The sequence below is a fragment of the Electrophorus electricus genome, chromosome 6 (assembly GCF_013358815.1).
Source record: "Electrophorus electricus isolate fEleEle1 chromosome 6, fEleEle1.pri, whole genome shotgun sequence".
Taxonomy (NCBI): Eukaryota; Metazoa; Chordata; class Actinopteri; order Gymnotiformes; family Gymnotidae; genus Electrophorus; species Electrophorus electricus.
Window position 1 is genome coordinate 29,503,862 of NC_049540.1, and position 15,672 is coordinate 29,519,533.

The 15,672-nt window shown below is 44.5% G+C and overlaps 1 protein-coding gene across 2 annotated transcripts in view; it reads left to right on the top strand.

The window, feature by feature from the left end:
* Positions 1 to 1,415: 1,415 nt before the first annotated feature.
* The window catches only part of jak2a (Janus kinase 2a), a 33,060-nt gene continuing 18,803 nt past the window's right edge, over positions 1,416 to 15,672 (top strand). The window contains exons 1-2 of one of the 2 annotated variants that reach the window (XM_035527024.1): positions 1,416 to 2,006; positions 12,781 to 13,033. In XM_035527024.1, coding sequence (XP_035382917.1) covers positions 12,805 to 13,033 — 229 coding nt within the window. In that variant the 5' untranslated portion in view covers positions 1,416 to 2,006; positions 12,781 to 12,804. The remainder of the gene's footprint in view (positions 2,007 to 12,780; positions 13,034 to 15,672) is intronic. The other variant, XM_035527025.1, reaches the window with a different exon arrangement.

A 15,672-nucleotide genomic window follows, 5' to 3' on the forward strand; every position in this document is an offset into this window, starting at 1 on the left:
GGACGTGCACAGCGTGTGGAACAACTACTGGTATTTTCTTGTCAGTTTTAGTTTATTTTCGCTTCTGTCCTGTCTGTGTTCGGTAATAAACCTCCTTCCAATGGTACACACGAAAAAAAAAACTTTTTACTCAACTTGGTTAACTCGGTTCACGAACAAACCAGACTGACAGTGCAGAAGAGGAGAGGCGCTCTGAAGGTCAACGTAACAAGTCCAAAGTTCATTTAGAATTTTACACGCGGAAATTCAGCCCAGCGGTGGCACGAGCGTCTTGGTTCAGCCTCGAGGAGCGCGTGTGACAGTCACGCGGGAGTGTAGTTATCCGTGCTTCATATAAGAAAGCAATTTAACCGATAAAAGTACACCGTAAACGTCTTACACATGCACATTGTTTATATGCGGGGACATTTGTATGAACATCACAAAATATCCACAATGTATTTTTTATTTCAACAGTTAGTTCTTAATCCAAAGTACCCCACCCCTCCCCTCAAGGCCAGGCAGCAGTCAGACATCCCCACTGTCGCGGCCGTGTCGGGGAGCCAAGCCTTACCAGACTGGAGCAAATTAAACGCCAACTTCCTTAAGCTTTGCCATCTGACGGGCAATGAGCTTCCACTCTTAATCAGGTCATGCAGGGTATTTTCAACTGCATCCGAGAGGAAACGGCACCCAAAGTGGTATAAAAACAGAACATGTTTGTTGAACACCATCAAAGACACGACAAAGCTGTTGTCTGGAGAGCAAACCACAGAGAGGCTACCACTTTTATACTTCTTATCGCCAATAAAGGTTCTGCTCTTCAGACTTCAATATGCCATGCGAAGTTATTACCGATCCTTCTTTTGAACTGTCCGGGGGGGCATTGTTTACCGTGTTTTCATTTCACTGAACCCGTGGCTGTCGCACGCCAATACCTAACAGGCTAACAGGTGTTCATTAAAACTGAGTTCACACTTTATCCAGCCTTGCAGACCCTTTCGACCCCGGCTAGTGAGGACAATGAAGACGTTCGATGTTGGGGAACCGTGGTCGTTGGCCTCTAGGGGGCGGCAGAGCTCTGTACCGGAGCTGACCATTACCCCAACGTACCCAACGCACACTCGTCTCCGTAGCAGAGAAGCGTCTTTATTTCTAGTCCGTCGGTTTCCCTTCTGTGCATCTGTTCTTGCGTTGAATCGAAGAACTAAAGTATAACGTTTAATAAATTAGCCTAAATGACAAAATTCATAATTTTATTTTTAATTATAGGGTGAGAAACGAACTATTGTAACTAATATTGTACTCTGTAAGAAGCAACATCTAAGCGGTGTATTGTATGCACTGGTCGCTAAGTTATTCTCATTTGTGGCTTGTCACGCCAGAAGTTTGGCTCCGCCCATCACCGAACCCGCGGCGCCCGTGGAAGAAGCTCGAGACTTGCTGTCGCGCGTTCCAGTCCTCGCGCGCTGTGGCACGTTACGCGCTGGTGCTGAGCGGCCGCGCGCAGTTTCTCGCAGACACGGGTATTCGCGCGAAGAACTCCGCGTTAGTCAGGCTCGCTCGGCCTCGGGGTGTTCGGACAAATTTCATTCACCTCTGGACAGCCGGGAAAGAGGGAGCAGATGATGGAGATGTCCGCCTGAGCAAGTCTAGTTAGCCTGCTGCGTCCGTTATGTCGGTTATTCTGGTCAGAGACTGTTCAGCGGCTGGCTTCTTAAAATGACAAGTCCGCTATCTGAAGAGTAATCTCCTCCCAGGAGGCAGGTGAGCAGGGCTGGGCTAGGCTCGCTAGCTAACTCCTGAGGTAACTTGGTAACCGAGCTGCTCGCTAGCGTGCTAAGCTAACCGTGCTCAGCCCCTCAGGCGCCGCCGTGAGACGGTAGCTCGCTTATAGGAGCCCTGAGCAGCTTCAGATACCTTCAGAAGGGTCACCTGAGTATTCGTCATGCTATGAAACCTTTACGACTTTAGAGGAGTGATCTCGGAGGAGTCCTGCGCACCCAGAATTCAGCCTTAACCAACTTGTAAGTATGCAGAGACATTAGCGCTAGCTGTGGACTGTGTCGGTCATTACGATAACCTAGCTGAAGTAGATTACCACTGTCAGCTATCGTAACGAGTCATACAGTAATGGTGTCAACGAAACGAGAGAATAGATGTAAGTGTCGATGTAAATGTTCTGATTCGTACACAGTGTAGTAATGTCGGATTGAGTAGAGTTGTGAGTCGAAGATAAACTTGACTAAGGCGACAGCCCGTGACGGAGCACGCTGCCCGTTGTGTCTTGTAGCTGTCACGTCGGTCGTTTCTCATTTCATTATCAGAAAGGCAACAGTCACGCAAAAAGTGGAATAAACAGCAAGTAGATTCAAAACCTTGTGCCGAGATTTCCAATTGGCTGGCTACCTAGTACAGCATACAAAATGTGTTTATAGCGACGGGAATAAATACAAAACTATTGGAACACACAGTTGCAATTTAACGAAAACGAGGCGTTTAAACTTTATTACCTAGTGTTTTGTCATTAGGCATATTAGCCTTTTAGAAGATGTTAGGTGTAGAGATCTTTGCATTATAATTAAAAAGGAAAATTTTCAGATTTACGTTCAATGTAACGTTTCTAAAATTAATTTGAATTAATTCGCCAAGGCAAAGAATATGGGGAAAATCATTATCCCCATAAAAGGATTATTGCAACGATTGTAATGAATTATATCTGTTACATGTTATGTTTCGTTTCAGAACCAGTACTTTGTTGCACATTTACCACATATTTTTGGACTAAATGCAGCGGCTTTAAAACATTTTTTTAGAACAACTGTTGTATACATTTATTGATTATTGATTTTCTACTGTGAATATGGGTTTACTGGTCGGTTGATCATTATGTTTAGTAGGCGGCGGAATACGGACCTTGCTACACATCATGCATTCTTCTCACATTATCAATGCAGGGTACTCTTCCCCTTCTTTTAAAGTTTAGAGTTGGCGGACGTTTTCACCACTAGTTGCTGTAAGACAGTTGGACATTGTTTTCTCTTGTGTCATTCGGTATGTTACAAAAATAAATTACTGGAGCTGTGGCGGACAGTCGCTCCACGGCATCGCACATGTGACAGTCACACAAATTTCAACGGAGCGCTCTCGCGTTAGCCTCCATTTACGAGAACGACTCCATAGTAAGTTCACTTTCGCTTTCGATAGCATGGAGCAAGACCAGAGGAAAGAGGAGTTTCCATTCCCTAACCTCAACGTGATGAGGTACGACGAACTGCTCCGGTGTGGAAGAAAAGAACTGAAGAGTGGACTTCGATGTAAACAATAGCAGAGTCCCAAAGCACTAGTCCAAGCTGGCCGTGGTCTGCCTTTTCACCACGAAGTAGCCTATAAGTGATTTGACTGATCTGTAAGCTCACTAAATAGATCGTAGGCTAGCTGATTTACCTATGGGCTAGTCAAAGCAGCCTGTAGACTAGCTCATTCTCTGGCTGGGCATCACTAGCTGTCCTGCTGACGTCACACTTCTGGAAACTTTGATTCACTGTGTGGATAGAAGAGACATACGAGCTGTTCTGTTGTGTATCCATGTCTGACATCAAACTAAACAATAGACTTATGAGCCAAATGTTCTTTATGCGCCTGACGTTTTTGTTGTTGTTTTTTTGATGTGCTGATACGGTTGGTTTGAGGATCGCTACGCACTGTGGTAGGTTCATTCTCTCAGCAGGCACCAGCATGCTGCCCTAGTGATGGGGCCACACACAGAGCCAAACCGAGGGGGCAGCGTGAGAACAGGTGAAGGGTTAGGGAGTGAAGGAGAGATGGAGAGGAGATATATATATATAGAGAGAGAGAGAGAGAGAGTAAGAGTGAGAATCACAAAGGCCTTGTGAAAAGAATCATGTCTTATAAGAAAGAGGAACTGGAAAAGAAACTACAACACTGTTGCCAAGTCATGTAGAACAACAAGCAGACACACAGGAAGACATAGTAGCAGACTGGAACTGTAGTGTAATGTTCATTCAGACAATTCAGCAGTGAAACTGTACCAGATCCATACACATTAGGGATTGGCTGGAATAGAGACTATGGAAGGATAGGACAGACAGGAATGTTGCCATGGAAATTAAATAAACAAGAGTAGCCTTTAAGCCTGTGAATATGCCAAGAGGGAACTGAAAGAGGGTGGGTGCATGGAAAGAGTGTGTCTGCCTCTAATTGTTATATATATATATGTGTGTGTGTGTTTCTGTGTGAGTGAAGAGAAAATTTGCACTTTAATGAGAGAGATGAGGGAGTGGCAACTTTAATGAGAGAGATGAGGGAGTGGCAACTTTAATGAGAGAGATGAGGGACTGGCAGCTTTAATGAGAGAGGTGAGGGACTGGCAGCTTTAATGAGAGGTGAGGGACTGGCAGCTTTAATGAGAGAGGTGAGGGACTGGCAGCTTTAATGAGAGAGGTGAGGGACTGGCAGCTTTAATGAGAGAGGTGAGGGACTGGCAGCTTTAATGAGAGGGAGAGAGAGTGTGAGTGGCAACTTTAATAAAAGTCAGATGCATCTAAGGAGATCCTATGCAGCATGATTCACCTTCCACCTTGCAGTGTGAGGAAGACTATGGACTGAAGGAGTCTTTATTCTCTGCATGTACAGAATCATAGGACTTCAGAAATGCTCCTCATTTTCCACAGTCTGCCAATAAAACTCATCAGGTGCAGCCTTAATTCTCTACTGTCAGTAAACAGGAGCATGTCAGAGGTCGTGCCAGAAAGACACGTGCAGGGGGAGCCTAACGGCATGCCTGGAAACACCAGGTGACGTTTCCCTTCTGCTGCGTTTAGCAGTCCGCTGGACGTTCATAAACCCGGGGTGTAATTAGTGCGTCACAGATGTGGGTGAAGGCTACAGCCATGTGGTTTATAGCTAGGTAGACTTCCTGTTCTGAAGAAACCGCAGAATGCACATGATATCCTGTGTGGTGTTTTTATTATAATAGTGCTTTTTATTAATATAGCCCTTGGAAGGATATAAGAAGGAACAGTGATGACACAACAGTGATTTAGTAAAATAAACAAGAATATTAAAACACATTTTTTGAAGAATGTATTTAAGTGTCAGTAGTTGTAACGCTGTCATTGTAGAGACATTGGGATCATAGTGACTGCACACAGAATAACTAAACCCTCTGATTTCGTCAGCCACTCTGTTTTTAAGGACTGTGTCATTGTCATGCATGCTGTGGGTGAGTGCATGCAGATATGCACACTTATATTTGAACGCATGTACATCTGGAGTGTCTGTATATAGTTTCTTAGCATGGTAGATGTGGGTGAGCATTGTATTCTCCAAAACCCTGTCCTGGAGCTGACATACTCTGAAAGACTCTGCCCTAGCCGCTGTGCTCAGCCCATGCTGGTGTGTGTTTGTGTGTGTTTGTGTGTGTTTGTGTGTGTTTGTGTGTGTTTGTGTGTTTGTGTGTGTATGTGTGTGTGTGTGGTGTGTGTGTGTGTGTGTGTGTGTGTGTGTGTGTGTGTGTGTGTGTGTGTGTGTGTGTGTGTGTGTGTGTGTGAGTGATAGTGGAAGGCTCCCTGCTGCCCTGCTCCTGAGATAAGGTGGCGTCAGCAAGCTGCCCCGTCTGAATCCACTCTGATAACACTCCAGACACACAGGGCCACCGTGTTTGTGTGTGTTTATCACTCGGAGTGGAGAGTTGTTTCTGTGGCTTACTAAAAATGACCTCCTCCACATTTGAGTTGCGATGAATATGTAAGCTGTGGGGAAGGATCCCAGTAGGCACTGAGGTGTGACCTGAGCGGCCACGCTCTGGCTGCAGGTGCATAAACCTGCCTGTCGTCTGGATACCGCCAACCTCTCAATTTCAGCTTTAGCATGACCCTTCCCCTCGTGAGCTTATACGTGGAGGAGAAGAGGTCTCGTGGCACTGTAGTCAGTCGGCCTTAGACATGAAAACCACAAATACACAGCATGAAGCAGCGCTGAAGGTGTGAATAGGGGGCTGTCGGTTACTCGGTGTGTACGGGCAGTGGTGAGGTGCATCACACTGTCTGCCACGCATACTCCACGCATACCAGTAAAAAGAGCTGTTTTTGTCTCAGTACCATTGCAGCGCCACAGGAAAAATGCATCAGATCTCTGCTTGTCACTCTTCACCTGCTAATCTAGACCAGACAGTTTAAATGGTTTCATCTGTTGATAAAATAGAACACTACGTTATACGTTTACCTTTTATCCAAAGTGACTTACAATTATGACAGAGTACAACTTGAGTAATTGAGGGTCTTGCTCGGGGCCTAACAGTCACAACTTGGCAGTGGTGGGGCTTGAACCAGCAAACCTCTGGTTACAAGTAAAGTACCTTAACCACTGAGCTACCACTGCCCAAGAAGCTGCGGTCAGCATTAGTGTGTCTTTGGTGAGATTTAACGAATAGGGTACTATAACTAAAATGTTGGCTAGCTGTCGGGGTTGACTAGCAAACCAAATCTGATTCATTAACTCCTATTAACTCCACTAAGGAATTTTTCCTCATTTTGAATGTTTCTTTCATTTTATTTTTATTTTCTGTATAAAATATCTGTTTTTCTTCAGTTTCTTATTTTTTAATTATTGTGTTTTTTGTTTGGTCTCTTGAATTTCATTAGTTGCATGTTCTCATTTAAAAGATGGAAAAATGTCTGACATTTTCAGTGAGGTTGTGTAATCGTTTCATATCAACTGAACCTGGCGTTTCATATCTACTGTACGTGACCACATAGATCCCACACACAGGTCATGTCTGAACACATCGGTATATGTTGGGCAGGGCCCAGCCTGCTGCTGCGTCAGCTGAACGAGCACACTCTGCCTCCATCACCTGCCACTCGGGGGGTCCTACTCGGACAGTTTCCTCTCCCCTGGTTCCCCCTGTGATCGTACGTGGCGGTGAAGCCATGTGCTTCACTGAATGACGTGAGATTGTCTCGGGGCTGCATTGACTGCCGGATGTCTTTGACGTGGTTGTTTTTGAGAGAGGATGAACAGAGCCTGACGTTTGGGGGAGATTTATGGGGATGTCCCCACCCAGCTGCACTAATGGCTGATGCTTTATGGCTTTCCCTACAGGGTCACAATCCACAGATACGTGTTTAACGAACACCTAGATTTGCGTAAAAATGGGATAGTGTTTATTTTTTTAATTTCATTTTAATTATTTTCGACCTATACTGCATGGTTGAGATGGTGTGGAATTCTGAAAATGTCCTGAGTACAAGCTTTGTTTTGTCTGAGTGTCTGAGATCCTCAGAGAAACTGGAGAACATCTAAATGTGCTTGGTTGCTGTAGTCTGCTCATGTGACGCTGCTAACCTGAGCAGATCTTTTCTGTCTTTTCTGTGGTGCAGTAGATGTAATACCAAACCCACTGCTCTATCTTTGGTTTTTGGAGACAAACTACTCTACACCAAACTGAAGAGAGGCCACCTGTCATAACGTGTTCTGCAGGAGAACACACGTGTGTTTGCCATGTGTCCTTGGAGAGTCCCAGTGGGGGCGTGTGGCAGTGTCCGCTTTGAATTCTATAGGAGTGGTTGATGAAACACGGTACGAATGATCTGAACGTCACTGCAGGTTGATCTTCTGCCTACACTATTTTTTCTCACTGCCCAAAACTTGCTCTGTACATCAGGGTCTCATGCCTGCAGCTCAGACATTAACCTTGCTGTGCCTGCTACCATTAGCACACTGCAGTCTCGTACTAAACTCTGTTGGGTATGATGTTCAGTATGGTCTGACTCTGGGTGTAGAGCACTAGCTAGGTAACTTCATACTTAGAACCTGGTTTAGTTTTGCCTTTCAGGCTTTGCAGAGAGGACATGTTGTCCTCATATTGTGACCGAGGCAAAGTGCTAAATCTGTAACTGACTGTAACTAATCTGTAACTCAGTTACTGAGGGTAAGGCCTGGAAAAATAACGCCAGTCTGCTCATCAACAACTCCAGGAAACAGAGGGTTTACAGTGTCATTTCTAAACTGATACAGGAGTGTATATATGTACTGGAGCATTTACATATATGCGTGTCCATGTAAATGTCTAAGCGTGTCCACGCGCGTGTGCTCGTGCGCACGAGGCTTTCGTTTCCTGTTCCTGCAGTTTGCAGTCTCACTGCAGAAGCCATATGACGACCACCGGGGGCACTGCACCGGGGTGTAAAGGGCATGGGGGGTAGTTTCTGTAGAAAAATGTTCCTGGTTAAACCTCTCCCTACGTTTATTGGACTCCTGCATCTTTGGGCAGTGCGGGGTTTATGTAATGTAACAATCTGGGTTATAGATGCCAGCAGTGAGCCCTGTGTCTGAGAGCCAGCCGTGTGGGGTGTAGAGATGTCTGTGTAACTGTCATGTGCAGAAGAACCACAGGCTTTCACAGGTGTTGCATGCAGCTGCTCTGCAGTGTGTGATGGAGATCTGTGGCATGGTGGGGTGGTGTAGCGGTGGTCCTTATGAGAGGGGATCTGCTTCATCTGCAGAACTGGGTCTGCCCACCAACACACATCACTCTGATGCCTCCCAGAAGACACTTTTCTCACCTCTTTCTCTATCTCTTGACCTCTTTCTGTGTCTCTCTTTATCTCTTCCTCTGCTTCACTCAGTTTTTCTCTCTCACCCTCCCCCCCCCCCCCCGTCTCTTTTGGTCTGTCTTTGTCTCGATCTTTCTCTCAGTATTTCCAGCCTTTCTGGTTTATGTCTAGCGTTCTCGCTCCGTTGTCTTTCTGTCTCTGTAACACTCCTGTTCCTACAGCCCTCTAGGAACTGTGGCCAGATTACGTTCCCAACATTTGAGTCTTTCTGGTCACTGGTCACTGCTTCCTCATGCTGCTGTAAGACTGGCCTCTCTCTTTCCCTCTCTCTCTATATCTCTCCCTCTCACTCTCTCATACTCTCTCTCTCTCCTTCTCTGCCTGCTCTCATCTCTCCCTCTCTCATTCCTCTCTTTCTGTCTCTCTTTCCCTATCACCTTCTCTCCCCCCTCTCTCTCGGTTCCTTCTTTCTCTCTGTCTCTCTCTCTCTCTGTCTCTCCCTCTACCTTTTGAACAGGGACCTGCTGGTTTATTCTCATTTAAAATATTTGTTTAACACATGGATCAGTTTGTTTCCCAGATAGTTTGTTATTTGTCAAATGTTTGTTTCTCAGTGTTTCTTCTGGTGAATATTTATAGATGTGCATAGATATGGTAAACAAACAAGCAAGATGATTAAAAGTAAAATACTACCTTTTGAAATACAGTTGTATTCCATTAATCATTAAATGCTGTAATAGGTTCAAAAAGTGAGTAGTTGGTTCTTGAGGAGACTGTGTGCGTGTGTATGTGCTGAGGTTACTCTCCACCACGGCCAACCCTACAAACCTATTGTGAAATTTCCGCAATCACTGTGTCTGTTTGATCTAATGTCTATTTCTCTCTCTATCTCCAAACTGCAGGACTGAGTGGTTAGACTGGGGGAGTTTAGTGTGTAGACTGGCATGTCTGTGCTGGACATTTGCGGGTAACTGGTGATACTCGTTTCTGGGAATAAGAGGTGGTTTGCTTCCTGGTTCACAGGCTATATAATGTTTGTTTCAATTCCTGTTGTACAGTTCTTAGGTTTGAGGTAAAGAGATGTTCTTTACATCTTTGTGTTTGTGTGTGTGTGTGGGGGGGGGGGGGGGGGGGTTGGGTGTGTGTGTGAGTGTGAGAGAGAGAGAGAGAAAGAGAGAGAAAGTAAAAGAGCAAGAATGGTTTTGGATACATTCTTACTGTAAGTAACAAACACAGTAAATGCTGTAATTCCCAAACATGTAAAAACACGCGCGCACACACATTCCCCTCTTGCAGAACTAAAATGTGTTCTGGGGAATACCAGGATTTAAAGTTCACATTTTGTTTTTGCAGTCCTTTTCACTTTGATGTTTTATCTTCAGAACTGCACAGGGAGTAACCGCACAGCAAATAACTGCCCAGGGAATAATTGCACAGTTAATACCTGCAAGGGGAATTACTACACAGCTAATAACTACTGTTTTTCTAGTGTCTGTTTATTGGTATTGTAGTCTTCCTATCAGAGGGCAGAGGAGGCAGTTTTAGCTAGCAGGTAAGTACATCGCAAGGTCAAGACAGGCCTGCTTCTGCTGGGGTGGCGCGGCGTTCTGCTGGGGTGGCGCGGCGTTCTGCTGGGGTGGCGAGGTGTCTCTTTTTTTGTTACTGTTTTGCTGCTGTTCTTTCTTTCTCAAGCAGACACAAAACATGCACCCGTGACAGCTGTTGTGTCTGCGTGTCTGTGTGTCTGTATGTCTGTATGTCTGTGTGTAACATCTATAGTTGACAACTGTATTTGTATGTGTTAGTTGAAAGTGTGTGTGTGTGTGTGTGTGTGTGTGTGTGTGTGTGTGTGACAACTGTAGTTGTCAGCTGTAGATGTTTGTGACAGCTGTAGTTGTGCATAAGAGATGTAGCTGTGTGGTAGTGATAGCTGTAGCTATGTGCCATAGATGTTTGTCCATTGAGCTGTTCACTCACATGGGAAAGCATTAAAGTAGTACTGCAGCCAGCCCCTAGAGGGTGGCAGACATGTAGTGGCTTCACTTCATCTGCTGTTGCTCAGTCCATTTGTGCACAGTCTATGGTCCATGTTCATCACGATGCCTTTTTTGTTGTGCCTTCAGTGTTAACCAAATATGTTCTGAAACATCCAGATCACCAGAGATACACCCCTCTGTGTCTGACCAGAGAACCAAAATTATGCGCAGGTGTAAAGGACCACTTAGCGTAAATGTTACCACAACAAGGAGCATGATGTAACAACCTGAGTTTTCGGTTGTTGCGATGGTTTTATTCATTACTGCAGACTGAGGGGAATGTACTTCAGGCATCAGACGTATCAGGTCTCCAGACGTATCTCAGCATGCTTAACTGACATTGCGTCATGGCTGACAGCCCACCACTTGAAGCTCAACCCCTGTAAAACTGAGCTTCTGTTCAACCCAGGTACTCCCAACTCTCACCATGACCTCACTGCTTCCTTTGAGAACTCCCTGGTATCACCATCCCAAGCTGCCCGTAGCCTGGGCGTAACTTTGGACAACTAGTTGTCGTTCTCAGCTCATGTTTCTAATCTAACCCGGTCTTGCGAATTCCTCCTTTGTAACATACGAAGGATTCGACCCTTTCTTTTGCAGGAAGCTACCCAGGTGCTTGTGCAGTCTCTTGTGATCTCAAAGTTAGATTACTGCAACTCGCTACTTGCTGGTTTTCCTCTAAGAGCCATCAAACCTCTACAACTTGTCCAGAATGTAGCAGCATGACTGGTCTTCAATCTTCCGAAGTTCACACTTTACTCCACTGCTGCGCTCCCTTCATTGGCTCCCTGTAGCTGCACGCATCAGATTTAAAACCTTGATGCTTGCCTACAAATCCAAAAATGGACCAGCCCCTTCATACATGAGTACCTCGAGTACTTCGAACCTCAAGTACGGCTCGGCTTGAAATACCTTGCTTCAGGTCTCATGGAAGACAAGCATCGAGACTATTTTCTGTCCTGGCTCCAAGATGGTGGAATGAACTCCCACTTGCTGTCCGAAGAGTAGAGTCATTATTTAGGGCACTATTTATGCTTTTTAACAAACTCTAGCACTTATTGTTTATAGCACTTATTGTTTAAGATAGACCTTATGTATTTTGCACTTCTATGTCTCAGCATTCATCCCTGTATTCTACAGTATTCTAGTTCATTGGTATGTTTAATTCTAACCTACTATACTGTACTTGGATATATTCTATGAGTAAATGACAAAGCACTTTTGTAAGTCGCTCTGGATAAGAGTGACTACTAAATTCCGTAAATGTAAATGCTTATGAACAAAGGGGAGAGGGCTTGACATCATGTCCTGGAACATTCTGCAACATATTTCATTTGCTCTATAGTTTGTGTAAACCCACCCATTCCGTTTGCTTATATACTTGTCTGAACAGCTCGTTATTGCAAACTTTATGGCAATCGTGCTTGCTAACTACTTATAAGTCTTTTAAAGTTAAATTTTGAAACTTTGTCTTCTCTGGAACCGCAGACCCAGTCCTGCCTCCCTGCATGGTTAACATTGTAAACTGTCACAAACACACATGTAAAGAGCATAATACATGTTTATGATCAGTATGGTAATCAGATACAGATACATCTACATGTTTACTATTCTGTTTTTTAATGGAGTATTTACTGGTTTATTTACCTTGTTCAACTGGAATGGCCTCAGTTGGAATAGTCTGTTCCAGTAGAGGTGTATACACCGACATGTTCAATGTCAGTTAAACTATTAGTTGGATTATTAACGGATTATCAGGCTGCATGTAAGTGTAGCCATTGTGTGTCTATAGTTGTCTGTCTCTCTGGCCTGAGGTTGGTGAAAAGTGAAATGTGTGCTTTATCCACAAAGGCCCTGCTACCCTGCTACTGCTGCACGACCATTACAGCAGACGAGACACAGGGAAATGCAGTGTTTTATGATATGGATAATCAACCCTGATTGGCTGAAGTTTAGGGGATCATCCCTGATTGGCTGAATTATGGGGAAACTGCACTGAATGGTGGAGTGACTCTGCATGCGTCACACCAGGGTCACAGAGATTATGTAACATTAGAGAATCCCTCAGGTCCTGTACAGGTTATGGGCCCCTCCCTCTCTGCTCTCAGACTGAAGAACGTGTGAAATGCGGATTGCATTGGCCACATTCCAAATTAACATCATCTTGTCTGCAACGCCCCCTACAGGTGGATGATGCAGTGTGACCCCACATGGCCTGGACTGAGTTTGTAGCCATGGAGACGTCAGCGTGTCCCAGTCCGCCCCAACAGAATGGCGATGTGGTATCACTCAAACCAACGTCTAGCGATGTCCTGCAGGTTCACTTGTACTACTGCATCCAGGGTCAAGGTCAGCACAACAGCGAATGCTCCACTCTCACGTACCCACCTGGAGACTATGTGGCAGAAGAATTGTGCGTCAAGGCAGCCAAAGAGTGTGGTAAGTGTGTGTGTTTGTGTGTGTTTGTTTGTGTGTGTGTGTGTGTGTGTGTGTGTGTGTGTGTGTGTGTGTGTGTGTGTGTGGCCCACCGAGCAGTTCTCCTTTACTGGAAATGTCCAGGCATTCTGAACTGAATGGACATATATGGGGTAAAGGGCATATCCTCTTATGGGATTTATATATTCTCAGCAACAGGATATTCCTCCACTGGTATGTGGGTTGTTTAGTTTTGTTGTTTGTTTTTTTTAGACCAGTGAATTATTTTTTTATTTTTTTATTTTTTACTTTAAAACTATATGTGTCCTGCTGACCAATCCAGGAATGCTCCTCTGTGTCCTGACCACACCCTGACTTGCTTCTCACACTGCACAGGAGTGTTCTGGGAGTGTGATGATGATTCCTGGTATTTACATGATCGAGGAAAGAGTGTTGATCAAAATAATGGAAGGCCAGTCTTTCTTGTGAACCTTCAGAACCCAACCATGCCTCTAGGCTGTGTGTTAATGATGAAACAGAAGTAAGTTTTTGGACCACTAAGAGCTTAGAATATTTTTCTTCAAAACATGTGGAAGTTGAACAGATGTTTTGCATGAGAGCAGTAAGATATGGCCAGTAGAACAATCCTAAACTCAAGATCAGATAAATAAACCAGAATATGCATAAAGCAATAAAGACTTTACTACTACTACTACTACTAATAATAATAATAATAATAATATGAAGAATAATAATGCTGTTTTCATGTAGGATCATGGGGATTACTGATAAGATTGAGGAAGCTTTATTGACGCACAGTCGTGGGTGTTGAACATCCCTGAACTGGTTCAGGTCTGTTAGTTACTGGAATCCGTTTTCGGTCCCATGATGTAATCATGGAGCTGGTTCAGAGAAAGGCCTCTGTCATACCCTGTCAAATGCTGCTCTTGGATCCTGGGCAAGCTGCTTGAGTTCTCTGTTTTCAGTCTAATGCTGACAAAAGAGCTTTTTACTTTTATCAGAGTATTGGTCATCATAGTCAGTTTGTGTGTGTGTGTATGTGTGTGTGTGTGTGTGTGTGTGTGTGTGTGTGTGTGTGTGTGTGTGTGTGTGTGTGTGTGTGTGTTATAACAAATGCATTTCAATATACTCTGTTTAGCTCTTGGATTGTACTGTAATATACCATACTGTAATATATCCCATATGGATTGTGTGAAATCTTAACAAGCTGGTTGTGTGTGTGTGTGTGTGTGTGTGTGTGTGTGTGTGTGTGTGTGTGTGTGTGTGTGTGTGTGTGTGTGTGTGTGTGTGTGTGTGTGTGTACATTTGCACATGTGTGTGCATATCTTCTACTTAAAAAAGCAAGGCATTTATATAGTGCAATTCATACTAAAGGAAATTTAAAGTGCTTTAAAAATAAAAGACAGGGAAAAAACAATAAAAGCCAATAATGAAATGAATGAAAAAGGCACAAACCCATTCTGTTTCTGGCCAGAAGTGTGGGATAAAGGTTGAGTTTCTGCATGTTAGACATTCAGGGCTTTTTCTGACGAATCGGCAGAGTTCCTGTGTAGTCACCCGTCACCATCGTGGTTTAAGAGTTTCAGCCTTAACAACACACAGTACTGTGGAAAATTGACATCATACCAGTGCTTGGGAAACATGGGCCAAAGTATGTCTCTAGATGTGACTCACACAACCATGCACGCACGCACACACACGCACACACACACATGCACGCGCGCAGACACACACACACACACACACACACATACGGACGCACACAGTTCACTCTTAAATGAACGTATGCAGTTACAAAAAAAAGGTAACTGTGGAGGCTGTTCTCTGTTGAGTTCATTTTCTGCCTCAGGTCATGTAAAGCAGGAGACACTGCCATTGAGTGCACTGTGGTTTTAGGCATGACCTGCTGATGTGGAAACCTGAGAGAGCTGATGGATGTCCAGCACTGATTACAGCCTGCACCTACTCTGTGAAGTCAGCGGACATGTCTGTGGGTGCTTTGGTTTCCATTGTGTATCTTTCTCAATCACACCATGCGCACATACAGACACATTTTTATAGGTTTCTGAAATGAAAAGCGTAGATTTCATTCTAAGAGCTGCAGCAATGTTACTGCAGATGGTTATGGTTCTCCCACAGTCTCTTACGTTATTCTGATGTAGGGGTTGTCAGGTGAGGATACACATGTGCACACCTGTGCAGGAGAGAGGAAGCAATAAGTCTTTTTGGCTTTAGAGAGACTCATCTGCTGCCATAGCTGACATATGAATGTGCTTGCCATCCTAAAATGGCTTCCTTTTCTGCCTGCCTCTATCTTTATCTTTCTTCTGTTTTGTCACTCTCTCTCCCTCCCTTTCTTTCCCTCTCTCTGTGTTCTTTGAACATCCTGTACATGAGAGCCTACTGTTACTGAGAGGATCCACATAAACAGGACAGAAGTACTGTTCTCAGTGCAGACTCTGGTTAAGGTGTCTTTGTGTCTGTCTGTGGCAGAGATGGATTGAGAGATTGAGAGAGAGAATGGGTGTTGGTGAGAATCACACACTCCTCTGTTTTCTTACTGTTTCATGGTGTTAGCCACTGTAGGGAATGACACTACTGTGGGTAAGCACAACTTCCTGTACCCTCTGTCACCACTTCCT